Below are 27,987 nucleotides of genomic sequence, written 5' to 3'. Positions count from 1 at the left end.
GATATAGATACTTTTGTACCTTTTTCCTCCAGCATCTTCACCAGGTCCTTTGCTGTTGTTCTCTGATTGATTTGCACTTTTTGCACCAACGTACATTAATTTCTAGGAGACAGAACGCGTCTCCTTCCTGAGCGATATGATTGCTGCATGGTTCCATGGTGTTTATACTTCCGTACCATTGTTTGTACAGATGAACAATGTACCTTCAGGTGTTTGGAAATTGCTCCCAAGGATGAACCAGACTTGTGGAGGTCTGTCATTTTTTTCTGAGGACTTCTTTTCTGCTGATTTCTTTTGATTTTCTCATGATGTCAAGCAATGAGGCGCTGAGTTTGGAGGTAGGCATTGAAATACATCCACAGGTACACCTCCAATTTACTCCAATGATGTCAATTAATATCAGTATCTTCAATATCAGAAGATTCTAAAGCCATGACATCAACTTAGCGTATGTACACTTCTGACGCACTGGAATTGTGATACAGTGATTTATAAGTGAAATAATCAGTCTGTGAACAATTGTTGGAAAAATTACTTGTGTCATGCACAAAGTAGAAGTCTTAACTGACTTGCCAAAACTACAGTTTGTTAACAAGAAATTTGTGGAGTGGTTGAAAAACAAGTTTTAATTACTCAAACCTAAGTGTATGTAAACTTCTGACTTCAAATGTATATCCACAGTGAAACGAGTCCTACATCGACATAACCTGAAAGGCCATTCAGCAAAGAAGAAGCCACTGTTCCAAATCTGCCATAAAAAAGCCGCAATTAGGTTTGCAACTGCACATGGGGGAATTTTTTGTTGTTGAGAAATGTCCTCTGATCTGATGAAACAAAAATGGAACTGTTTGGCCATAATGATCATCGTTATGTTTGGAGGAAAAAGGGGGAGGCTTGCAAGCCGAAGAAAACCATCCCAACTGTAAAGCACGGGGGTGGCAGCATCATGTTATGGGGGTGCTTTGCTGCAGGAGGAACTGGTGCACTTCACAAAATAGATGACATCATGAGGCAGGAAAATTATGTGGATATATTGAAGCAACATCTCAAGCATCAGTCAGGAAGTTAAAGCTTGGTCACAAATTCATCTTCCAAATGGACAATGAAACCAAGTTGTGGCAAAATGGCTTAAGGACAAGAAAGTAAAGTTATTGGAGTGGCCATCACAAAGCCCTGACCTCAATCCCATAGAAAATTTGTGGGCAGAACTGAAAAAGCGTCTGCGATCAAGGAGGCCTACAAACCTGACTCAGTTACACCAGTTCTGTCAGGAGGAATGGGCCAAAATTCACCCAACGTATTGTGGGAAGCTTGTGGAAGGCTACCTGAAACATTTGACCCACCTTTTAAATTTAAAAGGCAATGCTACCAAATACTAATTGAGTGTATGTAAACTTCTGACCCACTGGGGATGTGATGTAAGAAATTAATGCTGAAATAAATAATTCTGTCTCCCATTATTCTGACATTTCATATTCTTAAAATAAAGTGGTGATCCTAACTGACCTAAAGACAGGGAGTTTTTACTAGGATCAAATGTCAGGAATTGTGAAAAACTAAGTTTAACTATATTTGGCTGAGGTGTATGTAAACTTCTGACTTCAACTGTATGTATGTATATACACACACATATATATATATATACACATACATACACATACATACACATACATACATACACATATATATATATACATATATATATATATATATATATATATATATATATATATATATATATATATATATATATATATATATATATATATATTTGTATAATGTTTAGATATAAGCCCATTCTTATCATGTCACATGTCCTTTTGGAATCAAACATTTGATCAAATGTCCACTAATAAAAGCTTTTATTACTGTTTTGAGAAAGCTTGTGAATCTCTATGATGTTCCAAAAAGAACAAAGAACACATAATCCCCTTCGTTTAGCCAAAGCTGCTGTGCTGTTCCACTGGTTTTGACTCACAGGTCAACTTGGATGGGCCTTGTAGTTTCAGGACAGTGCACAAAACTCGTGCACTATATAGGTAATGGGGTGCTGTTTGGGACGCAATCAGTGTTTCTGTAGCTTTTTTTTATGTTGAGGGGTGGACAGGTTTTACCTCCTGTTGACTGATCCATGTTTCGAGTTGTGCAGCCTATAATGACCAAGGGCTACATGATTGTAATAATAGAAAATAACACAAAAAATGTTTTCTTCCTTACCTTTTTCTCGACCCCCATCCACTCTATTAACATAGGCCAAATTGCATCTGATCTCCTCTAGGCCTACCATCACAACTGTTACAACCAAGTTTGTGTCTGAAATGGCATCCTATTCTATGTGTACTGTAGTGCACTATTTTTGACCAGGGCCTAGCGGTTCAGAGCGTTTGGACAGGAAGATCTCTAGTTCGAATCCCTGATCTGGCAAGGTGGGAAAATCTGCTGTTCTGCCTTTGAGGAAGGCAGTTGACCCCCAACAACAACGGGTCATCGTCAAATAAGGCAGATAATTAATTACACCCACCTAAATCAGTCCCTGGCTTTGAGGTCCAGAGATGGAATAGAGTGCCATTTTGGACACAATTTCCTTCCTGTGAAAATGCAAAACAAACTTGAGCAAATGTTTGATGTAGTGTAATATCAATTGTGAGAGTGAAATTTAAGATTGTTATAATACTGTTATTGCATCAAATGGTTGTTTTATGGAATAGAATAGGGTTCTTAGAACACCCTCATCTGTGCATAGTCTTCTGAGTTGGGCCTCTGGGAGCTTAATGCTGACAGTGGATTTACGATGCCTTTGGTGATAAAACCTAAAGACCGCATTCCATAGTTAGTGTTTGTGTGCTGGGAGGTACCAGGGTGGAGATGGCTAGGGTATGGATAATGATGAGAGGAACTTTGTTTTGGGGGGCAGACCCTGGTTTCCACACAATGAGAACAGTCTTTACAGCAGATATTTGCTGTGAATTAATCATTTCTTTCATATAAATCCTAACCTTGTGACCCATTCCACACAGCTGTTGGTTGTCATGAACATTCAGGAGGATGTACTTTGCTATAAAATGCTGTGGCTCAAATCAGCTCGTTGGGCTCTCAATGAATCATCTAAGGGTAGTTCTTCGACCAGCTTCATTATTGCAATAATTAATCAATGTTATGAATATATTTTGAATAAAGAAATATCGTGATTGGTGATTGACCTTGACTCTCCTCATTATTGATTACATTTTCCACGACACAATCTACAGGTAACTTCTAAAATAATGGAAACACTTGAGTAAATAAGGAATACAAAGTATATTGAAAGCAGCTGCTTCCATACAAGTGTGGTTCCTGAGGTAATTAAGCAATGAACATCCCATCACGCTCAAGGTCATGTATAAAAATGCTGGGCAGGCAATTATTTTGGCAACCATGGCTATGCCCCATAGGATGACAATGCCTCCATCCACAAGGTCACTGAATGGTTTGATGAGCATGAAAACTATGTAAACCATATGCTCAGTAACCACATTTCAATCCAATTGAACACTTACGGGAGATTCTGGAGCGACACCTGAGACAACATTTTCCACCACCATCAACAAAACATAAAATGATCAAATGTATCGTGAAAGAAAGGTGTTGCATTGGATAGTTTCCAGACACTTGTAGAATCTATGCCAGGGTGCATCTGGCTCGTGGTGGCCTAATGCCCTATTAAGGCATTTTATGTTGGTGTTTCCTTTATTTTGGCAGTTACATGTACTATGACTATGCTCGCAGGAAAACTGAAAATATATTCCAAACATCAGAGTAGTAGAAGTGTAGACACACAAACCTGTTAATCACAATATTTATTGTCGCTTGGACAATACAAAAATAATCACAGTAATAAATGCTAATTGTAATGGAATTCATTGTGTTCTAGCCATGCCGTGACATTAGTTATTGTGTAATTCTCTTTAATAGTTAGTTTAACCAAATTACAAAATTACATATGCTTGGCACTTAGCCTGTATGCAGTCTAAGGACAAGGTGAGAGACGAAAAATGCGGGGATATTGACTTGCATTTGGAGAGCAGTTAATTCAAATGAAAGTATGGATTGCTTTCTTACCTTGTCCACAGACTGCATACAGGGTAAGGAAACCGATATGTAATTTGGGTGACTATCTCTTTAAGTCCCAATGTGTGATTCATTCCTATGTATTTACATGGTAGTTACATAGGCAGTTGTAGAGTAATTACAGTGTAAGAAATTATGTGACTCTGGTGAGGTGAATAAATCAGTGAAAGCATACACAATGTACATCTAGCGATTTTGTAAGAGAATAATCAACATTTCTACATCACCTAAAGAAATCTACAGCAACGGGTGCTAGCTGTATTTAGACCTGGGTACAAATATTAGTTTTCTTTCAAATACTTTAGCTCTGCTCGATTGAGCGTGCATTGTGCAATGAATCCAATGGAATATTGCTAAAAGTGCAAACTCTGCCCATTTGGTGCTCCAGGCAGGCTCAATCAAACGCTCAAAGATTTAAAATATTAATTGAACCCAGGTTTGGCTGTGTCTCATCATACCATCTATGTTTGCTCAGCCATGAAGTTTGTATTGCTGTAGCATGGTTCTTCGGTCTCACAGTCACTTGTGGTTTTGCCCGACCATTGATCAAAAGCCTCCAAGAAGTAACAAACACCAGGAATATCCGGTGGGAAGTTTGGCGGAAGATCCTGTCTGGTCCGGGGAACGAAGACGAACTCTGGACAATCTTTCAGCAATCTGGAAACCCAAAAGGACAAATGAACCATCTTGAATGTAAATACAACGTTTAAGTATGTGCTGCAGATAGAAATGGAGGCTACGGGGCTCTCTATTCAATCAACATTGGATCCCGTTTCCTGTGCAAGACCACATAAACAATTTATCTTGTACTGTGAGAATGTGTGTATGAATTTATTGTATAAGTCCGTTACTGTCTGAAACCAAAAAGCAACAACTGGATAGGAAGTTAAGCACGTTCTCTTGAAACACAAACAATGTTGTTTTGCCTTCCTTACAAAAAATATACAGTAACCAGTACACTGCAATTACACTAGTAATAACAATGTATTAACTTATTTTCACATCTTACTTTAGTAACTGCATTTTAATAATAAAGAGCAACGCAGAAATTTGTAACAATGTTAATGTAGTAATTACAGTGTTATTACACAGGTGCAAGAAGGACTTTATTGAAAGTGCTACCAAATACCCATAAATGTTTTGGACACACATTTCAGAGGCCCTACACCATGGCTATCTTATTACAGTCCGAGAGAACAACCATAGCCCTTCTGGTTTTCATTCTTTCCTTCCAATCAGGGACAGATTTAGACTTGGGAAACCAGGTGGGTGAACTTTCTGGCCAATCAAGTGTTTTGTGAAACTGTTTTCAACTGTGCCCCTAAAGAGACCACACTGAACATCCTAGAATGTGTGTCGTAAAGACCTTGGCTTTATTGACTATGACAAATGTTGGGTAGCCAAATCAGGGTTCTAATTCTATGCCCAACAGTGGACGTAGTGTAAGAACGAAGACTAAATAGTACAGATCCAGGCAAGACCTGTTGACACTATATGGTTTTATGGTCTATCTTCTGATGAATGCCAGTGCATCTTTCATTATTACGGTGAGTTATAGGTAGCTTGTCATTTGAAGAACACCACACAAAACATAATTTACTGTGTGACTTTTGTGATAAACAGTGTGATCCAAATTAATGAGACATTCAAATAAAGACATTATAAATACATACATGCTAATGACATGTCCAACGATGCATTATAACCAGATCATAATGATACATGTGATCATCAATGCAAAGTGTAAACACAAGACTCTTCAAAACATTTTTTTTTAAATATAAAACATTAGCTAGTGGCTGAGCTTAGGGAGATCTGGCAGTGAAATTAACTATAACATATTTTTGTAGTGCAGAAGTGTTAAGTCACCTGTGGGTTGTGGGGCTAACGTTGATTCTTCTAGGTACGCTACAGGACTCAAACTTATTTGCCAATGTGACGTTGTTGCCAAACAGACAATAGCGCGGCATCATCACGCCAACAACACCGGCCAGAACTGAGCCAGTGTGCAGGCCAATTCTCATCTGTAAATAAAAAAAAAGATAACTTGCATTGAAGGAAAAAATTGCAACATTAAATCAAAGCTTCATTGATTATATTACGTTTTCCTTTGAAGTGACAGCTATAAGGTGAAATCAACTTTAATCCAATATAAATATAAATGTTTGTGTATTCGAAAAGTAAAGTTCACCAAGGTGACTTAAAGGAACAACAAATTGTGATTGTTCTTCAAAGACTGTCTTGGAAATCACAATCAAGTCATTGCAACTCCTATCTTTTTGGGAAATCACATTTTGACTGTAGTAAATATAATTTAAATGTAATTTGATGATAATAGTTCAAGAACATTTCCCATGCTATCGACTGATGCTTTATTTATCCACATATTCTACTTCTGAATGGATTACTTAGCCAAATTATTACTTTGATTTATTGATTGAATTTATATATCAATTTTCCAGATGCTGCTTCAATAGTAGGGAGGAAACTCACCTCATCCACCACCATCAATGTGTGGCACCCACTTTGGTCATGCAAGACAACCATCAGGTAGCATGGTGTAGAGGTTCACCGCTACCTGATGGTTGCCTTGCATGACCAAATATATGCCAATTAGGAATGATAGGGATGATTAGGTGGCCATGATGGAAATGGGGCCAGGACACCCCTACTCTTACGATAAGTGCCATGAAATTGTAATGACCACAGAGTCACCAGAGTCAAGATATCCGTTTAACGTCCTATCCGAAGGAGTAGGGCAGTTGCATAACTGACAGCAGAGAGCGTTGGATTTGAACCCCTGCTCACAACATTACATAGTATGTGTGTTCTCTGTGTATTCTAGAGGCAGCGGCTTAGACCGCTTGACCACCCAGAACACAAAGTTATATTTTAGAAGTTACTTGAATGTGATTTAGGCCTGCTTTCTGGAGCATTTTAACCAGAGGGGTATACAAAGCAGGATCTATGAGTTAGCCAGCTACTTTGGAAAATCAACCTGAAATAACTATAGATTTTCTAGTTCATTAGAGGAAAGCTAAACTTAGATGTGTTTTTGGTTGTTTAGTATATAAGACAGTGCACATTTAAAGCTTATCTTCCTAAAGAGCTGGCTAACTCCTTGATCCTGCTTTGTAGTATACCCCTTGTTTTGTGTTCAATGGTGCTAATGCTAAACTGTAGCAAAGTGAACAAATCCAAATCATGGTTTGGGTCCATAATCTGTGTTCTAGGTATTCATAAAATGGGGTCAACTACCTCTAAGCTTTCAATATAATGTCAAATGTCAATTAATATATAAAAATACAGAAAGACAGGAACAGCTGAAGCTTTCTCATTATAATCTCCAAATTTGAGATGTTGATGAGACACTGTCAGGTTGCTAGGGAGGTTACTAGCCGGCCTGACATCTGCCCATCCTCTTGACTCTGCAGGTCACACAATACACAGTCTCCCACAACATATCTGTCTCTGCTCATCAACAACTGGACTCATTCATACTATATCTATGGACTTGTGGGTTGGTGTGCATGACCAAAGTGAGTGTGACATGCATATACTGTGACATGTATATAATTCCTGCTTGATGTTCTTATAGTTGTTATATGCTGCCTTTGTGTATAGCTGTATTGTAATATGTGCAGGTAGCATATACATTCATACAGTCCTTCCCTTGTCAATAACCTTGTACATTGGGAACCCTTATTGCATGTGTACAGTGTATTCATTACCTCTGTTTCTCCTGTTTCAGAACCATTACCATTCTTTATCCCCATGTACATTATCCGTCTGTGTGTGTGAATAAAATTCCTTGTGTGTAACTCTTGAGGTTGCCTCATCCCCCTCTTAACGGGGGAGGTGCTAGCGTGTCATAGATCAGCACAAACGAAGAGTCACTCTCTTTCAGATGAACAATATTGTCATTCTAGATATAAACAAAAACCAGCTACCAGAGAACAACTTTGTCTACATCTTGAGCAAATGGCGTAACAGTAGAAAAGCCTGAAAATCAGTTTTGTGTATAAAACTCTCTTGTCCAGGCAACTTCCTGTGCTACTCAGTGACATTCTGAAAAGGGCTTTCCATTGAAGTTTTCACACTGTGAAGAAGGTAAGCTGTAACACTCACCTTGATTGGCTCACCAGTGGGCGTCCTGACCTCATCGGACAGCTCCATCATCTTCAGCGCCATGAGGGCAATCTGCACTGCATGAGTCTCGCTCTCCTTGTGCAAGCCACCGGCCACACAGTACGCATCACCAATAGTCTCCACCTAGATACAGTCGAAAATAATAGTTGAATATCCCATAGACAAACTACATGGCATACAGTTAACTTCATCACAAGATTTGTGTAATATCAGATAGCATAGATCAGAGAGGGGGACCATTCAACTTGTTTTTTTAAAGACGTGCCCCCATTGTCTACAGACCCTCTGATCTTAATTTCTACATTGACTGTACAGAGAGAGAATAGTTGTATAGTTGTATGATGTATGCATAGGACTTTAAGTTGAAGGATTGTTTTTCTAGCCCTCTTAATTCCTTTATTTGTCTATTAGACCATTCCAATTCATATACTCCTAATGAAAAGCACAAGTAATGGAAAACACGTCAAGTGAGCAAAAACTACTGTACCTATTTTAATTTGTCACACAGTCTTCCCCTACAGGTAGATGTTGACACATTCGAACACAAACACATTAAAACAATCATCAGGGCCAATTTAATCAGTGTGAATTAGCTTCAAAATAGTTCTTCTGGGAGGTGTTTGTTTATGTTTTACTCCGGAGCAGGAGAGCACTCGACAGTGAACAATGTGAGGTCAAATTTGATGTTCCAAATGGCACTCCATATAGTGAATTGTAGTGCACAATTAAGGGAATAGAGTGCCATTTGGAAAGCAGCCAAATCTATTTTTGGACCGGGAATGGAAACAGAGGTCCTAAAGGAACCTCTGACTTCCCAGTACTTTACGAATGATCCGTCAGACATGCTGCTCTCCTCTGTTATACTTCAGTGACACACTGATTACATTAGCCAAACTCCCCGCAGATTACAGGACAGTTGGCTGAGAGCAAGCAAGTTTGGCCATGAGACAAGTACAGTCTGTTCTTTAAGAAATATTAAACCTAGATAAAATGGTGGAATTGTGTCATTTTTGCCCAAGACTTGTGTAATCTATGAGAGAACGTAACGGAAATAACTTTCTACCATGAATTTAAAGTACTTTTGTGCCTAAATCACATAACAGTCTTATCCTGACAAGGTCAAAAACAACCATGGTCTTTCCCCTTTTTGGAGAATGTGCATCTCTTTTATATTGCAGACTCTTATTTTGGAGTAGACCTTTTAATTATTGATGGACTGTTAAGAATGCACAACTATTATTCTCTCTAAATTGCTTTGGTCAAGACATAACTGTTAAGTATTGTCTCTATTAATACATTGATGAATTATTGCTAAATTATGCAAAAGAAAGAAGTAAACAAGCCTCCACTCAAATTATTCATATCAGTTAACACATTCTTATAAAACGCTATCAAAGAGTAACATAAGGCATATCTAACCTTATTACCTCCATGGCTAAATTAATTCAAATTAAGCCGTATTCATGATGGGATGAACATAATATGGGAATGCCAGCAAGGGTCTGCAGTCAACAACATAAATTGTTGTTCTAAAAATAATCTGTTGATATAAACATAATATTATATAGAGTGCCTTACCTATTCAATCCAACCCCGTAACAGGGGATGTGGAATAAGACTATAGAAACATTTTGGGCACATTTGGAGTCCATTTTCCCAATAATGTTCATTTTAGCTGTTACACTAAGTAAGGCACTTTTTGCTGTTCCATTTCAACTGCTGTTTAACTGGTGTTTTACTGAGAAATTATATTATACCCTGTTACTTTCTGGTACTTAATTCCACACAATTGATAACTGCATTGTACCAAATGTTGCGTAGTGTTTCAATTAATTCAATCGATCCCCATAAAAAAAATATATTCAGTGGTTATTTTTCTGAATTTAGTTTCACCTTTATCAGTCCAAGTAATTACCAGGCACTTTGCAAAATAAAGCGTAACCACTAAACAGTGTTTAGTTTTATCTGGTAAATCCAGGTTTGATTGAGAAGTTCCCTGAGTTTCCTTGGGCCTTGCTGTAACACACACCTTGTATACATCCAGCTCCCCGCAGTGGTGGTCAAAGCGTGTGTACAGCTCATTGAGCATGGTGACCACCTGCATAGGTGTGCAGCGTGAACACACGGCCGTGAAGCCCACGATGTCAGAGAACAGCATGGTGACATTCTCAAACTCCCTGGCATCCACCGTGTGGCCTTGCCAAAGTTCCTGGGCAACCGTCCCCGGGAAAATGGTAAAAAGCAGATCCACCGTCCTCTTTTTCTCTTCTTCCAGGGCGAGGTGAGCGTGCTCCAGGGCCGCCTTGGCCTTGCCTAGGCGCTTCTTCAAGCCGTCCTGAGCCTTGGCCTGCTCACCCACCAGGACTACGTCGCGCAGGGCGTTGTGAATGGGGATGTCAGACAGGTAGAGGCCCCGGCCAGTCAGCTCCTCCAGCTTGTCTACGCACGGGGAGCCCAGGAAGAGGATGACATTGGACTCTGAGATGTAGATCATCTGGCCTTTCAGGTCCATGAGCTAGAAGAGAGGGAAACAAGGCATGAGATAAATGTCTTTGTCTGGGTTCTCCATGCTAAATGGTACATACACAGTCAGGTCCAAAATTATTGGCACACTTGATAAAGTTGAGCAAAAAATACTATATAAAATAAATAATACAAATACTGCATTGCTTGCTGTTTGGGGTTTTAGGCTGGGTTTCTGTACAGCACTTTGAGATATCAGCTGATGTACGAAGGGCTATATAAAATAAATTTGATTGATTGATTGACTGAGCTATTTTGTATTCTCAAATTCAATTGCTCAGAGAAAGAGATTTGGTTTAACAAGTAATTTAAAGCTTTTTTCTAAAATGTTTAATGAGATTGGAGAACACGTTGGGAGGGATCTTAGACCATTACTCCTTACAGAATCTTTCCAGATCCTTGATATCCTTCTGTCATGCCATGACCTTAGTATTCTTTGTTTTCTTTATTATTTTGGTTAGGTCAGGGTGTGACATGGGTGATATGTGTGTTTTTGTCTCTTTCTAGGGTGTTTGGACTGTCTAGAGGTTTTTGTAGATTTATGGGGTTGTTTTCATCTAGGTGTTTATGTTGGTCTATGGTTGCCTAGATTGGTTCTCAATTAGAGGAAGGTGTTTATCGTTGTCTCTGATTGGGAACCATATTTAGGCAGCCATCTTCTTTGGGTATTTCGTGGGTTATTGTCTATGTTATGTTGCCCGTTTGCACATTGTTTATATAGTGGTCACGGTCGTCTTAATTGTTTTTTGTTTAAGTGTTCTTCATTTAAGAAAAATGTATTCACACTGCGCTTTGGTCCCCTCCATACGACAATCGTGACACCTTCATCTGCTCTTATGGACTGCCTTCAATTCCTTCCACAGGTTTCCAATGGTACCTGTACTGTAGTATGGATACTGAGATGGCTTTTGTAAAATGTTGATTTTGTGGTCAGTTAACCATTTCTTTCTGGATTTTGATGTGTGCTAGGGGTTATTGCCTTGCTGGGAGATCCACTTGAGGCCAAGTTTCAGCCTCCTGGGAGAGACAACCAGGTTTTTTTGCAAAAGAATTCCTGGTATTTGGTCAAATTCATGATGTCATTGACCTTAACAAGGGCCTCAGGATCAGTGGAAGAAAAATAGCCCCATAACATCAAGTTTGCTAACCAGTATTGGCACTTGAATTGGAACTGGTGCTATGGTCAGATGACATGAAAATAGCTATTTTGCCACTCACACCTGTGGTGGGTTTAGCATCAAAAGGATGCATATGTAGAAAATACTTACTGTAAAAATATGATGGTGGAACTTTGATGTTATGGGGATATTTTGCTTCCACTGGTCCTGGGGCCATTGTCAAGGTCAACGGCATCATGAACTACCAAGTACCAGGACATTTTAGCCAAAAACCTGGTTGCCTCTGCCAGGAGGCTGAAACTTGGCCTCAAGTGGATCTTCCAGCAAGACAATAACCCCTACATCAAAATCCACAAAAAAAAAAGGTTGATTGATTAAAATGTTGCAATAGCCATCAGTCTTTTGCAATGGCCATCTCAGGACATTAACCCCATTGAAAACCTGTACATAAGCGCAGACAAAGGATTTGAAGGGTCTAGAAATATTCTATATGGAGGAATGGTCTGAGGTCCCTCCCAATGTGTTCAATCTCATAAAACATGTAAGAAGAAGTCTCAGTAGCCATTATCCTCGCAAGGGGTGTATTACTTGTTAAACAAAATGTATTTCTCTGAGCAATTGTATTAGTCTAAAATAATATGATTTTCACAAAAAAAATGTGCATATAATATAACTAAATATTATTTCTCTCAGATTTTGTGTACAAATTTATTTCCATCCCTGTTTGTCCCGACTCCCACCGAAGTTGGCTCCTCTTCCTGTTCTGGCAGTGCTCGGAGGTTGTCGTCACCGGTCTACTAGCTGCCAGCGATCCCTTTTCCCTTTTCTGTTGGTTTTGTCTTATTGGTTACACCTGTTTCTTGTTTAGGTTTTAGTTGGGCTATTTAAGCCGGTAATTGCTGCCTGCTCTTTGTGCGGGCTTATTAATATTATTTTTCCTCTGTTCATGTTAGTGGTTGTGCGATCTCCTTTGTTTTTCTCCGAACTGGTTGGGTCCTCTGGTTTTGGATCGGTCTTGTTATTGCCTGGTGTTTTGGCGTGACCATTTTACCTGCGCCGGAATAAAACATTGTTCTTTACCCTCTGCTTCCTGCGCCTGACTCAGCACCCACTACGCATAGAGTGCGTTACACTGTTAGTGAGCATTTCTATTTGCCAACGTAATCCATCCACTTGACAGGTGGGGGAAGAAGCTGATTAAACAGCATGATCATCATCATAACTATTCCCCAGGTCATTGCTGTAAATGAGAATGTGTTCTCAGTCAACTTACCTGGTAAAATAATGGTAAAAAAATGTATAAACTCAGTCAAATCTTTGAAATTGTTGCATGTTGCTATTATATTTTTTTCAGTGTATTTACTTTATACAATTTTGCTCATCTTTGTCCAGGGTGCCAATCATTTTGGACATGACTGTAAGTATTGTCTTCAGTTGTTCAGGCTCTGGACACTACAAGGTACTCAAAGAAAACAGATCTGATTAAATCATCTGTCATTGAATGGCAAATAATTGCCCAAATTACTAATCAAGGGTGAGTTTGCCGAAAGCGTTGTAGTTTATGTAGCTAAATAGCACAGTGAACAAAATTCTCCAATTGATATTATGTAACGAATTTGTAAATGTACAATATGTTACAAATTTTCAAAACGTATGTGTTACCAATTCCACAGGCTAACATTTGCTAGCTGTCTAACACTAACTAGGCTAGGGGTTAGGGTTGGAGGTTAAGTTTAGGTGTTAGGTTAAATGGTTATGATTCGGGTTAGCTAAAAGGATTAGGGTTAGCGAAATGGTTAGCTAAAGGGGTTAAGGGAAGTGTTATCTAACATTCTAAGTAGTTGCAAAGTAGTAACTAGTTGAAAAGTTGCTAATTAGCTAACGTTGTCTGTAATGAGATACGAACTCGCAACCTCTGGGTTGCTAGACGTTTGCTTTATATGCCTGACCAACCACATGTCTTATGTAACCAAATCATACTAATTTGAGTGTCCCGGATTTCAATTTACTAAATTAAATCTAGTCTATGAGACCCGGCTGTCCAATTCCATCCTGGGCTTATGTTGTTCTCTACCTCAGGGGGAGCATTCTGCTAATTAGCACATAAGAATTAACAATGCGGCATTTTGCCTTTCTGAATCTTTCTAAATCTACATTTAGACAACCTTCGATTCCATGTGAGTCATTCGTCTCAACTCCAAAGGGTCATATCCAGCAGACCTGAGTTCAAATGGTTTTGGAAATCAAAGACTGAGTCTTTGCTTGAGCCAGACAGAAAGCAGATGTTTCAAGGATATAGTATTTTCCACCTAACTTTCCACTGAAAAACGATAGTGGGAACTCCGCTCAGGCGTCTTTCTACGGCTGCTACGTTAGGTTAGCTTAAACATGACTGTACTGCCAAATGGGCGGGTTTGCACCTTTGGGACTGTTCCATTGAACCAGGCGAGCTCAATGAAGCATCACTCAGGACTTCAAATACCATTTGAACACAGGTCTGATATTCAGTCGAAATAGGGTCATACCCTCCCTGTGTCATCGGCCATGGAGCCACCTTGGTGCTTTATCCGAATGATGAACTGTGTGTTCAGCATAGTCAAGATGCCTTGGAAGGTGCACCTGATCTGGGGCGTGACGATGGCAAAGTGCTCCAGGAAGGCAGTGGGCCGCCTCGGGCCGTCCTTCCGGCTAAGTCTCTTCCGGAGGCCATCCCCGATTTGCAACAGGCCCAGGTCCTGATCCAGAAAGAGGTGGAAGGGGAAGGTGGAGGAGAAGAGCGAGGTGGGCATGGTCCCAACTGACGTGGCCCTCATGGGACTGGGGCTCAGGCTCTTGGCGTTCTTCACCACCACCGAGTAGAGCAGGCTGGGTTGCCGGGGCCCAGCCTGAAACTGCAAGGGGCCTACGCTCTCCTTGGTGCCTCCTTGAAGGTCCATCTCCATGTCCATCAACACCTCCACGGTGGTGTCGTAGAGCAGGCGGGCGGCCGCCTTGATGACCCCAGGGAAGAAGAGCTCCGTGGTCTGCCTGGGGTTGAAGTAGTAGACGGTGAGCAGACCCAGATCCTTGTCCAGGCACAACACCGACGCTTCTTCATTGTTTACATAATCTGTTCTCCTGTCTGGTTCGGCTTGCAGAGCGGCAGGTGCTAGCGGGTTTGGGCTGCAGCTCTGTTTCAACAGGACATTGAAGCTGTTCAGGAAGTCGCTGAGGGCTCCCCCCACTACCCGTAGAATATGGCCGTCCTCGTCGAAGCACGTTTGGAACAGCTCCTCACCAAGGGAGACTCTCAAAGCGTCCATGTGAATACCTGGTTGTAAAAAGGAGGTCAAAACAGTTATTAAATGTAATAGAATAGAATAACGCTATGTAAATAAAAAATGAAATACAATACTGTATATTAGAATAGAAAATAATACAAACGAATAGAATAAAACATTTTTATTTTCCACACAAGGTAAAAAATTTGCTTTTTGTTTCACAGAGGCATGAATATAACAGACCTTAAAAACATCCAAAATGGAATAAAAGCAACTCGTGTTCAGTGTTGTTTGAATTTGATCAGCTTTACAATACCTGTTTTTAGAGAATAATTCTTCATGATCTCCATTAAATTCTCTGGTCGATCAAAGCTCCTATCTTGACAGATGTCTGCGTAACACACAGAAGGGCTGTGGACAGAAGTTATATTAGTATTATATTAGTAAGCACTTCACTCCCCACATTAAGAAATGGGTCTAGATATCGTATTCCTTGAAATCCCATGCATGTTATGAAAAAAAGTTTCTAACCTACAGTTTGGCTATTTTTCCTATTCCTTGTATTGCCTTCAAAGCCATCCTGCTGATTGACCATATACAGGTCGTGATACATGGTGCATCCATGCATGGCATGTAGTCAATAGGTCTTCAATAAAAATAATATCTGAACGCATTCAATTGAACTGAACATTGTCATTTATTATAATCATGACCTTTGACAATAATGAAATATCAGGGCGGCATAGTTTAAATCATTCATTTCGCCAACATTTATTTGACTTATTTCTTACCATTTCGTGTCTAACGTATGTTGTTTCATCATTTGCAGAAAGGCAGTATGCAGTCTTTGAAACTGTAAACAACAAGTCGAGAAGTTTATTGACAAGATACTTGTATAAGAAATCTTATAGTTTGGCCCATTGCAATCACATCAACACAAGAGCAAACAAATCATTTGGTTCGAGATAAAAACCAGCAAAACAGACGTTTTTTTCCTTCCGAACTGTACATGTTCCACGGTGTAAACTGCTCTCTTCTGAGACTACACTCAACAACAGTGCAAAAATCAATTCTGATGAATGTTTTGAGACATTGCTTTATTGTAGTACAATCTCAATTTACCTCTGGACATGCCAATTTGCGGATGCTCTCCCCTAATGAATGAAGATTGACTCTAGTCTTGCTTGTCTTCCTTTGAGGTAGCACCTCCGATACATTTCCATACACATCCTTGGAAATTGCCAGTACATCCCCGGTATGGTCACTTATACATTCCTCAAAGTCTCCGGGTTCGTCCATACGACCGATACCGGAGAACGGGCATTCTCCAGAGATTTTCAGGTCTTTCAATTTTGCGCAAAACATTCTTAGTGCTTATCCTCATCTCTTGGTTACATGCAAATGTCTACATTTTGGACACGCATCTCCTGTCTCAGTTGGAAACTCCATTCCCACATCATGGCATTCGCAAGGGAGCGAGGAGAAAAAAAGGTATTATTTTATGCGCATCCTCTCTTGTGGACACCTGTCTTTCTCCCTTTCGTATGTTATAAATGCTCCGCACCTATGCCAGCAACCACATACAATATCAATAGTAAATTACATGGGCAAAAGATGAGTGAAATACCATTATCATAAACCAATGAAAACCGACAGAAGAGTCGACCTGGCCAATCGATGCGCGAGTAGGTTGGGCTCTTAAAAAATATATCCGTATGAAATGCCTTGTAGACTACTCCGCGCGTGCAGTGGACGGTTAAAGATTTGGATGATGAAATGTGCGCAATACCGTTACGCACGAATGGCTAACTGTGACTTGTCATTGGTATTTTTGGTGTGACACCCCGAAATACAGGCTTTAAATTCAGGCTTTTAATTATTTTAGTAAATGTATTTATCATGACGGGCGGTGTTATGTTTTTTGTTTTTACAGGCGTGCATTTAATCGTATATTCTAGGCCTACACGACGAAATTCCATGTTGATGTCAAGGGGAAAATTGGGTTGGAGATACGATTAACGTTTTGTTCTTCCAGCACATATTTGTAAATCCGTTTTCACAAATCATGTTTCCTATATACTATTCATTTTACACAATTTATCCATCCCAAAACTGAGTATAGTAGGCTAGACATGACAGATGCATGTTGCATAAGAATTCCCATTACTGCCAAAATTCAAATTCTCATTTATTGTGCTTATAATAGTGTACCTGGAATAATACATAGGCTACTTTAATTGAATTGCTATTTGCTGGAAGGCCTAAATATATATTGTGTGGTCACGTTGACAGACTTGATCTTATAGAACAACAACATACAATTACATTGCAAGAGTTGAACTCAATTTGAAGTAGCCTATAGGCCTATATTTATATCTCACAAAAATTATATTTATTTTGCTATTATATCACCCTCACTAACTTGTATCAACAGGGAATCTGTTGTAACCAACAAATATCACTACATCTAGAAGCCTACAGGGGCCTACAGCCTTGCCAGTAAATTGCTTCATAAGATTTTGGTTCTAAAATTTTCACATTCAGCAATGACAGTTATCCAACAGTGTAGGCTACTTGTAATTCAAGGAGAACTCTATGGGGACTCAAGATAGTAGACAGACAGTAATCAAATTAAGACTCTTTAATCTCTTTCAAGGCTCCTTTTAAGGTCTATTTAAATTGGAATTTATTACGGTTTACAAAATAACATTCCTATTGTAAATAATATGGTAATATATAACACACAATAACCCATATCTATCAATTAATCACCAACATGTAAGCTGTGGCAATGGCACACCATTTGGACTGTTTTACTTATTTCCCCGTAACTCTTTGCTATGTCAGCTTTGAATTACATCAGTGACCCTGGTTGCTGTGGAAACACCAGCAAACCCCAGAGTACATTTTATGGGGTTTAGACAGAATGAGAGAAGACGAGGCAGGACCAGAGAGAAGTGAATCCTCCAAATTGGGCACACGATGCTTACTCTTTCTTTTTACAAGCCCCAGTCAACATCCCTTCTTTTTATCCATGTCTATTACACCACAGGCTTTCCTTAGGTCTTCTCTTGGAAAACAGAATTACCAAGGATAAGAAGTAGGCTATATGCATTCGGAAAGTATTCAGAACCCTTGACTTTTTCCACATTGTTACGTTACAGCCTTATTCTGAAATGGATTCAATTGTTTTTTCTCTCCTCATCAATCTTCACACAGTTCACATAATGAAAAGCAAAAACAGGTTTTTAGAAATGTTTGCAAAAATAAATAAATGAAGTATGACATTTACATAAGTTTTCAGACCTATTACTCAGTACTTGTTGAAGCACATTTGGCAGTGAGTACAGCCTCTAGTCTTCTTGGGTATGACGCTACAAGCTTGGCAGACCTGTATTTGGGGAGTTTCTCCCATTCTTCTCTGCAGATCCTGTCAAGCTCTGTCAGGTTGGATGGGGAGTGTCTCTGCACAGCTATTTTTCAGGTCTCTTCAGAGATGTTAGATTGGGTTCAAGTCCGGGCTCTGGCTGGGCCACTCAAGCACATCCAGAGACATGTTTCAAAGCCACTCCTGCATTGTCTTGGCTGTGTTCTTAGGGTCGTTGTTCTGTTGGACGGTGAACCTCTGGAACAGGTTTTCATTCTCTCTGTACTTTGCTTTGTTCATCTTCGCCTCAATCCTGATTAGTTTCCCAGTCCCTTCTGGTGAAAAACATCCCCACATCATGATGCTGCCACCACCATGCTTCACGATAGGGATGGTTCCAGGTTTCCTCCAGACGTGACGCTTGGCATTCCGGCCAAAGAGTTCAATATTGGTTTTATCAGACCAGAGAATCTTGTTTGAGAGTCCTTTAGGTGCCTTTGGCGAACTCCAAGCAGGCTGTCATGTGCCTTTTTCTGTGTGGCTTCCGCCTGGCCACTCTACCATAAAGGCCTGATTGGTGGAGTCGTCTCCACAGAGGAACACTAGAGCTCTGTCACAGTGATTATCGGGTTCTTGGTCACCTCCCTGACCAAGGCCCTTCTCCCCCGTATGCTCAGTTTGGCCAGGCGGCCAGCTCTAGGAAGAGTCTTGGTAGTTCCAAACTTCTTCCCTTGGGGACCTTCAATGCTGCAGAATTTTTTTGGTACCCTTCCCCGAGATCTGTGCCTAGACACAATCCTGTCTCGGACCTCTATGGACAATTCCTTCAACCTCATGGCTTCGTTTTTGCTCTGACATGCACTGTCAGCTATGAGACCTTATCTAGACAGGTGTGTGCCTTTCCAAATCATGTCCAATCAATTGAATTTACCACAGGTGGACTCCAATCAAGTTGTAGAAACATGTCAAGGATGATCAATGGCAATAGGATGCACCTGAGCTAAAATTTCGAGTCTCATAGCAAAAGGTCTGAATACTTACAGGTATTTCTATTTTTTGTTTTTAATACATTTGCAAACATTTCTAAAAACCTGTTTTCACTTTGTCATTATGGGGTATTGTGTGTAGATTGATGAGGGGGAAAAAATATTTAATACATTTTCGAATAAGGCTGTAATGTAACAAAGTGTGGAAAAAGTAAATGGGTCTGAATACTTTCTGAATGCACTAACAGTACAGTGACATAGTGCGTCATGTCTTAATTATTGTTTCAAAGTGCATCCCAACCCTCATAACAAGACACACCTGGAGACAAATTAGGACAGACGCATTAATCTTATGCAATTTACAGTAGTGTGTGCAAACATTTTCATACAGGTGGCCCAGACAGATTCGAACCCACAATCCTGACACTGCAAGCGCCATGCTTTGCCAACTGAGCCACATATTACATGTTCAAATGTATTTACATAATTACATAAATAATAATGTATCTCCCCTGGGTTAATGCCTAGCTATGTAGGCTATAATGAAGTATTACTGTGAGCATCACCATTAGCGTTCTGCATTTGTATGCCGCCAACTTGTATTGGCACCAAAGTAACAACCCCCATTAGCTAATGGAAAGCCCCTCCCACCATCTCCCCCTCTCTTAATCACACGTCTTATCTTCACTGCCTAGACTGCCAAGTCACACGCGCACCCGCACACACACGCACAAACGTCGACTCCCTAGCCAAGCCTGCCCTCTCATCATCTGCCCATCTTGCATGCCCACTTCCATGCCCAAAATCTGTCTGAGAATCCCACAGGTATAGCCGACACACTCCCACACACTGTAGGCTGATTTCCTGGACCAGATTACTCTTGGACTAAGAAGTATGTTCAATAGAGAATCTCCACTGAAAGTGATTTCTAATCCAGGACTAGGCTTTATCTGTTTCCAGAGACAATACTGATATGTCTTGCCCATGCTTGGGCCTATTCACAACTGGACTGGTCATTAGACTTTTTATACCATAGTGCTGCATGTGAAGGTTGCTAAGGAATCCGAAATGTAATGTAGCCCACACCACAGTCCAGTGTGTTTACACAGAGTAGGCAATGTCCATCTGTTTCAACCGTTACCAGACTCAAACACTCCAGCAGACATAAGTGGCTGTGGGGTCCCGAAAATAGAGTTTAACTTAAATAATTTTGTTGCAATTTTACTTTTGGCAGATATACTGTATAACACGGTTACCTTCCCAATGCTGTCACAAGCTCATACTTTTAAGATAACTAAATGTTTATCTTCTTGACATTATGCTTATCTTGTGTAACATTTGAGAGTCTAAACTGGTCAAATAATGGTTGAATGATAATAATGGAGGGGCTGCAGTTCTGAATTCTCTGGAAGCCTCTTCTCTACAGCTAAAAAATGTACAGTGGGGCAAAAAAGTATTTAGTCAGCCACCAATTGTGCAAGTTCTCCCACTTAAAAAGATGAGAGGCCTGTAATTTTAATCATAGGTACACTTCAACTATGACAGACAAAATGAGAAAAAAAATCCAGAAAATCACATTGTAGGATTTTTTATGAATTTATTTGCAAATTATGGTGGGAAAAAAGTATTTGGTCACCTACAAATAAGCAAGATTTCTGGCTCTCACAGACCTGTAACTTCTTCTTTAAGAGGCTCCTCTGTCCTTCACTCGTTACCTGTATTAATGGCACCTGTTTGAACTTGTTATCAGTATAAAAGACACCAGTCCACAACTTCAAACAGTCACACTCCAAACTCCACTATGGCCAGGACCAAAGAGCTGTCAAAGGACACCAGAAACAAAATTGTAGACCTGCACCAGGCTGGGAAGACTGAATCTGCAATAGGTAAGCAGCTTGGTTTGAAGAAATCAACTGTGGGAGCAATTATTAGGAAATGGAAGACATACAAGACCACTGATAATCTCCCTCGATCTGGGGCTCCACGCAAGATCTCACCCGTGGGGTCAAAATGATCACAAGAACGGTGAGCAAAAATCCCAGAACCACGCGGGGGGACCTAGTGAATGACCTGCAGAGAGCTGGGACCAAAGTAACAAAGCCTACCATCAGTAACACACTACGCCGCCAGGGACTCAAATCCTGCAGTGCCAGACGTGTCCCCCTGCTTAAGCCAGTACATGTCCAGGCCCGTCTGAAGTTTGCTGGAGAGCATTTGGATGATCCAGAAGAAGATTGGGAGAATGTCATATGGTCATATGGTCAGATGAAACCAAAACAGAACTTTTTGGTAAAAACTCAACTCGTCGTGTTTGGAGGACAAAGAATGCTGAGTTGCATCCAAAGAACACCATACCTACTGTGAAGCATGGGGGTGGAAACATCATGCTTTGGGGCTGTTTTTCTGCAAAGGGACCAGGACCACTGATCCGTGTAAAGGAAAGCATGAATGGGGCCATGTATCGTGAGATTTTGAGTGAAAACCTCCTTCCATCAGCAAGAGCATTGAAGATGAAACGTGGCTGGGTCTTTCAGCATGACAATGATCCCAAACACACCGCCCGGGCAACGAAGGAGTGGCTTCGTAAGAAGCATTTCAAGGTCCTGGAGTGGCCTAGCCAGTCTCCAGATCTCAACCCCATAGAAAATCTTTGGAGGGAGTTGAAAGTCCGTGTTGCCCAGCAACAGCCCCAAAACATCACTGCTCTAGAGGAGATCTGCATGGAGGAATGGGCCAAAATACCAGCCACAGTGTGTGAAAACCTTGTGAAGACTTACAGAAAATGTTTGACCTCTGTCATTGCCAACAAAGGGTATATAACAAAGTATTGAGATTAACTTTTGTTATTGACCAAATACTTATTTTCCACCATAATTTGCAAATAAATTCATTAAAAATCCTACAATGTGATTTTCAGATTTTTTTTTCTAATTTTGTCTGTTATAGTTGAAGTGTACCTATGATGAAAATTACAGGCCTCTCTCATATTTTTAAGTGGGAGAACTTGCCCAATTGGAAGCTGACTAAATACTTTTTTGCCCCACTGTATGGGATTCCCTACTTTACCGACTGAGAAATATGAAGGGAAGGTGGCCACAAAAATATGTAAGTAAAGTAGAGGTAACGCCTCGATCACACCAACAGCGTCATTGCACAAAATGGTATACAGCATCATCTGGATATGTGTGCAACAAACATCACCTTCTGCTACCGTTTCTGTCAAGCAGTCTACGCATACAATTTGACGCATACGTTCGACAAATACAAAGTGTGCACCACACAGAACGCACTGCAAGTGCCTCTGCAAGGCAAACGCAGTGTTCCATTCGAAATGAATGTACTTCTGGTGTGCTAAAATGCAATGACGCTGTCGGTGTGATCAAGGCGTAAATAAATGCATGCACATAATGTGATACAGATGTTTTGCTTTGGGGAAGAGGCTTTCATCGGGGTGGGACAAGGGCAAAAGTGGGGTTATCTTCGGAACCGCAGCCTCCGCCTAATAATAATCATAAATGAGTTCTCACAGTTTAAAATGTCAAACTACATCACTGCTTTACTGTCGGACCACCTTTTCATGTATTTCATAACTTAAGTCTGTATTTACATCATATCTTCCTAAAATGGACACTGACCAGTGGGATGTTGTGGGATCCCATAACCATCTTTCTCTATTACAAAATCAAAATCATCAGTCACTCAAAAACAAACAATGTGTCGACTAGCCTACCACGCTAGCACATGGTCAAGATTATAAACAAACATATCCGCGCTGTTCAATAGTTCATATAAAGCCAAACAGCAGCTACTTGACTCACAAACTTGTGTTTACATAAAGCCAGTTGTGAAAAGTTCTCAAAGTTTGTGTGGCACATATTCATTGAAATTCACCAATCCCAGCTTTAATATGAAAATGTATGTGTGCTGCTGCACTCAGTCTGCAACATGAAGGTGTATATAATTCAAAATTATTCGGAATAGATTTTTGAGTTTAGTAGGGTCAAACCTCTCCTCTCCTTTACAAGAAAAATATGGAATTGATCGAGGAAAGTATATGGCCTCAAAATTGTGCTTTCCCTCTCTGATTAGATTTTGCTGGTGACTCCCTGAAGTAAGCTGGTGTTGAGAAAACACAGAGGTATTGCTATATGTAATGGAAAATGAAATAGCCTGGCGTTGTCGTTTACAAAGCACTCTCACTTACTCGGAAATAGTTTTTCCCCTAACACTCCAGCAATATGAGGGAGAGCGTGAGAGTGTTCTGACTGTCTGTCTGTCTGTCTGTGCTTGAATAAGAGTTTGCATGTCTGTTTCCCTCAGCAAATAATATGCATATCACTTTTGCTATGTGCAAAATGACATTGATTTTACAGTGAAGGTCATTCAGTGGCATCAATGGTGAACAACCATTAGAAAACTATGGAAACCCATTAGCTCTAAACTTGTGACACAATAACCGAGTCACTCTGAAAACCACATAGCTATCTTGACCTTTACATTTCATCAAAGCAGCTGGCCAAGATGGCCGCTGTTCTGCCATTCTGTGCTTGTCTACGGCAGGGTTTATTCTGAGCATATCAAAGTTGTGTACTGGGCCTGTGATCAAACAAAGGACTGTAACCTTTTCCATTCTGTACCGAGGCCCCTGCACTATGTGCTACTGTCACACCTCGTTCCAGCTTCCAAATTGAACTTGAATGATTAAGCCCAAGCGGAAACAATCGAAGAATACCTTCTTATTGCCCAGATTTAAGGAGGTGGTGACAGTTAATTGCTGTCGCTTCCAGGTGAATGGACCCACGTAGAATATGGATGATGATATCAGAGAAAATGCATGCAGTGTGGGGGCCAATTTCTCAGAGTCCTTGACCTAGACTGAAAGAGCCTGCCAACTCCGTAAGTAGGAGATTTTGTGCTGAACACCACCAAGGCAGAATCTCATTCCCCTGTCTCTCCAGCCTTTTTTCCTGCTTCATTTAGGCCCTACATTTTAGGGATATGATTCCGTACACTGCAGCTAGGTTTTTGGTGTGTGTGTGTCCATAATTATTCACAGCTGAACACCATAGCTACAAACCATCCATAGGGAATGCCATTTACGGATGTCCATCCAGCTTTGGCTCTGCATCTCAATTTTGAAATGACGAAAACCATATTTTCAGGGTCAGTATAGTGGAAAGTACTAGGTTAATATTATTTTTTCAATATACTGTACTATGCTTCTGTTTTTATACAATTTTCATGATATAAAATCAATGGTGAAACCAAGGCTGGCGCTGAGAACAAATCATTTGATTTGATCTATAGGCAGGCCTGTTTTATCACAGGTCCTCCTGTGGGTGTCAATCGGTGTTATAATAACGACCATAGGCAGCTAGGGGGTTTCAAATTTGGGGAAACTGTAAAATGTACACTGAGAGTCGGGAAGCAAGTTCAGGGAGTGAATACATTTAATTAATTAATTAACTAAACAAGAAACAAACAGCGCACCGACATGAAACAGAAACAATGGCAACGGGGGAGGAAACCAAAGGGAGTGACATATAAAGGGCAGGTAATCAAGGAGGTGATGGAGTCCAGGTGAGTGTCATTATGCGCAAATGCGCGTAACGCTGGTGACAGGTGTGCGCCTTAAACGAGCAGCCTGGTGACCTAGAGGCCGGACCATTTTGACCTATGTGCCAATTATGACTATTTGTATGTGCATTTTTGTGGAACAGCTTCATTTCAATAATAATGTTTTTTGTTTATCAAAATGATTGTCACGTGGCATAAAAATATGAATTAAAATTCTAAATAATCTGAAAGTTAAAATTCAACTAATGCAAGAGCACCAGCCTTTGCCATATGGACACATTTAAATGCTCCTGAGTGGTGCAGCGGTCTAAATCAATGCATCTCAGTGCTAGAGGCGTCACTGCAGACCCTGGTTCGATCCTGGGCTGTACCCCGTCGCCATTTATCTTGCTCCTTTGCACCCCAGTATCTCTACTTGCACATTCATTTTCTGCACATTCTACCATTCCCGTGTTTAATTGCTATATTGTAATTACTTTGCCACCATGGCCTATTTATTCCCTTACTTCTCTTATCCTACCTCATTTGCACATGCTGTATAACTCTGTGTTGTTGTATGTGTCAAACTGCTTTGCTTTATCCTGGCCAGGTCGCAGTTGCAAATGAGAACTTGTTCTCAACTGGCCTAAATGGTTAAATAAAGGTGAAATCTTTTTTTTATTTTTTTTAATCACAACCGGCCATGATTTGGGATTCCATAGGGTGGCGCACAATTTGTCCGGGTTGAGTGGCTGCTGCCAACATACTGACTCATCTCTAGTCAATTTAATAATGAAAGATGTATGTAATAAATGTGTCACAAGCCACTTTAAACAATGCCACTTTATATAATGTTTACATACCCTACATTACTCATCTCATATGTATATATTGTACTCTATACCATCTACTGCATCTTGCCTATGCCGTTCGGCCATCGCTCATTCATGTATTTTTATGTACATATTCTTATTAATTCCTTTAAAACTTGTGTGTATAAGGTAGTTGTTGTGAAATTGTTAGGTTAGATTACTTGTTAGATTTAACTGCATGTTTGGAACTAGAAGCACAAGCATTTTGCTACACTCGCATTAACATCTGCTAACCATGTGTATGTGACAAATAAAATTTGATTTGATTTGAAGAGCTGCAGTTATTTTCAGAATGGGTGGCAAGGAATAAGTTAGTCCTAAATATTTCAGAAACAAATCATTCACTAAACCCTAAACAAATCATTCACTAAACCCTAAACTCTAAATCTTGAAATTAATAATGTGAAAATTTAGCAGGTTGAGGTGACTAAACTGCTTGGAGTAACCCTGGATTTTAAAACTGTCATGGTTAAAACATATTGATACAACAATAGCTAAGATGGGGAGAAGTCTGTCCATAATAAAGCACTTATCTGCCTTCTTAGCAACACTATCAACAGGGCAGGTTCTACAGGCCCTAGTTTTGTTGCACATGGACTACTGGTCAGTCATGTGGTCAGGTGCCACAAAGAGGGACTTAGGACAATTGCAATTGGCTCAGAACAGAGCAGCATGGCTGGCCCTTGGATGTACACAGTAAGCTAACATTAATAATATGCATGTCAATCTATCCTGGCTGAAAGTGGAGGAGAGATTGACATGTTGAATGCACCAAGCTGTCTGTTTGAACTACTGGCACACAGCTCGGACACCAATGCATACCCCACAAGACATGCCACCAGAGGTCTCTTCACAGTCCCCAAGTCATGAACAGACTTTGGAAGGCGCACAGTATTACATGGAGCCATGACAACATGGAACTCTATTCCACATCAATGTAACTCATGCAAGCAGTAAAATTTCTTCCTCTCTGCGGAAACTAGCGAGCGACAAAGAGCTGCTCTATTTTACTAGACTATGGACGCAGTCCAAACATTTAAAAGACACACCCTTAGCCCTCAAATTAAGTGGACACTTCTGCCGAGTATACCCTTGCCCGGAAATTCATCACTTGTTCATCCCGAGACGATTATGTTTTCAACCACCGCTTTATGTGGGTGCTTTATGTGAGCTACAGTCAATTATGATCGCATGTTTACTTACATTAAATATATCATTATTAATATATGTCTACTGTACGATAGCTAGAAAATCAATTAGCTAAATAACGTTAGCCTGCCTAGCTGGAACTTCTGAAGAAGGAAAATGTTTTATTTCTACCATTTCCAAAAGATAAAAGTAATTATGATTTGTTTGGTTATGTGACGTGTTTGTGCCGTCATGTGCATTAGTAGCACAATTTCTAACTTATTTATATTTGTTTTTACTTAAACTTGTATGTTGACTCCATATTGACTTTGAGGTTTTAATTTTTGGCTGACTTTTCTTAGTGGATGTACAATCGTTGCAAATTGAATTATGGGGAGTTTCAGGCCCCGAAGTGAACATAATTGTACACTCGCAAACTCAACTAAAAACGAGGGCTGAGGGGTTTACGTTGCAAACTTACCTTGCTTGGCTAATCATTTGGACCACCCTCCAAGATGGTGACGGGGATTCCCCCAAGGGCATAAGGCGAAAGCCTATGTGTCTGATGCTGTTTGGCCTGAAAAAGTATGACATTCAATACTCCTTTTGTCCAGACAGTATCAGATTCATGGTCTACATACGGAGAAAGAGGGGCGCTGTTTCCATCGCTCAGATGCTTTATCTGAGATTGATGCGGGTAGGCTAGTCTACATAATGGGATTATTATAGAGAAGAGAATATTTGTAATTGTATTTGTCAAAACGGCAGTCAAGCATCGATCATCATGTCAACAGAATAAGACCCTCTATGATATTTATCGGAAAGGAGCATCAAGATCACCGTGCACTCCCACCACCCGTGAAGTTCATCATCATTTATGTCATCATCCGTGACTAATAAATTGCATCATTTCTGGAGTCG

General features: G+C 40.2%; 1 protein-coding gene across 2 annotated transcripts in view; it reads right to left on the bottom strand.

Moving 5' to 3' along the window:
- Positions 1–3,821: 3,821 nt before the first annotated feature.
- LOC110534295 (guanylate cyclase soluble subunit alpha-1) overlaps positions 3,822–27,987 on the bottom strand; it is a 67,778-nt gene continuing 43,612 nt past the window's right edge. The window contains exons 1-8 of one of the 2 annotated variants that reach the window (XM_021619069.3): positions 16,280–16,915; positions 15,949–16,010; positions 15,474–15,568; positions 14,423–15,207; positions 10,286–10,771; positions 8,236–8,379; positions 5,977–6,131; positions 3,822–4,764 (exon numbers count right to left, since the gene is read on the bottom strand). In XM_021619069.3, coding sequence (XP_021474744.2) covers positions 4,569–4,764; positions 5,977–6,131; positions 8,236–8,379; positions 10,286–10,771; positions 14,423–15,207; positions 15,474–15,568; positions 15,949–16,010; positions 16,280–16,522 — 2,166 coding nt within the window. In that variant the 5' untranslated portion in view covers positions 16,523–16,915 and the 3' untranslated portion in view covers positions 3,822–4,568. Of the gene's footprint in view, positions 4,765–5,976; positions 6,132–8,235; positions 8,380–10,285; positions 10,772–14,422; positions 15,208–15,473; positions 15,569–15,948; positions 16,011–16,279; positions 16,916–27,987 lie in introns of those variants that run through there. The other variant, XM_090187148.1, reaches the window with a different exon arrangement.

This window comes from Oncorhynchus mykiss, chromosome 10 (assembly GCF_057628025.1).
Source record: "Oncorhynchus mykiss isolate SJ-2025 chromosome 10, ASM5762802v1, whole genome shotgun sequence".
NCBI classification, from domain to species: Eukaryota; Metazoa; Chordata; class Actinopteri; order Salmoniformes; family Salmonidae; genus Oncorhynchus; species Oncorhynchus mykiss.
Note: the sequence above shows the minus strand (reverse complement) of the source record. Positions and strands in the feature narration are given on the sequence as shown.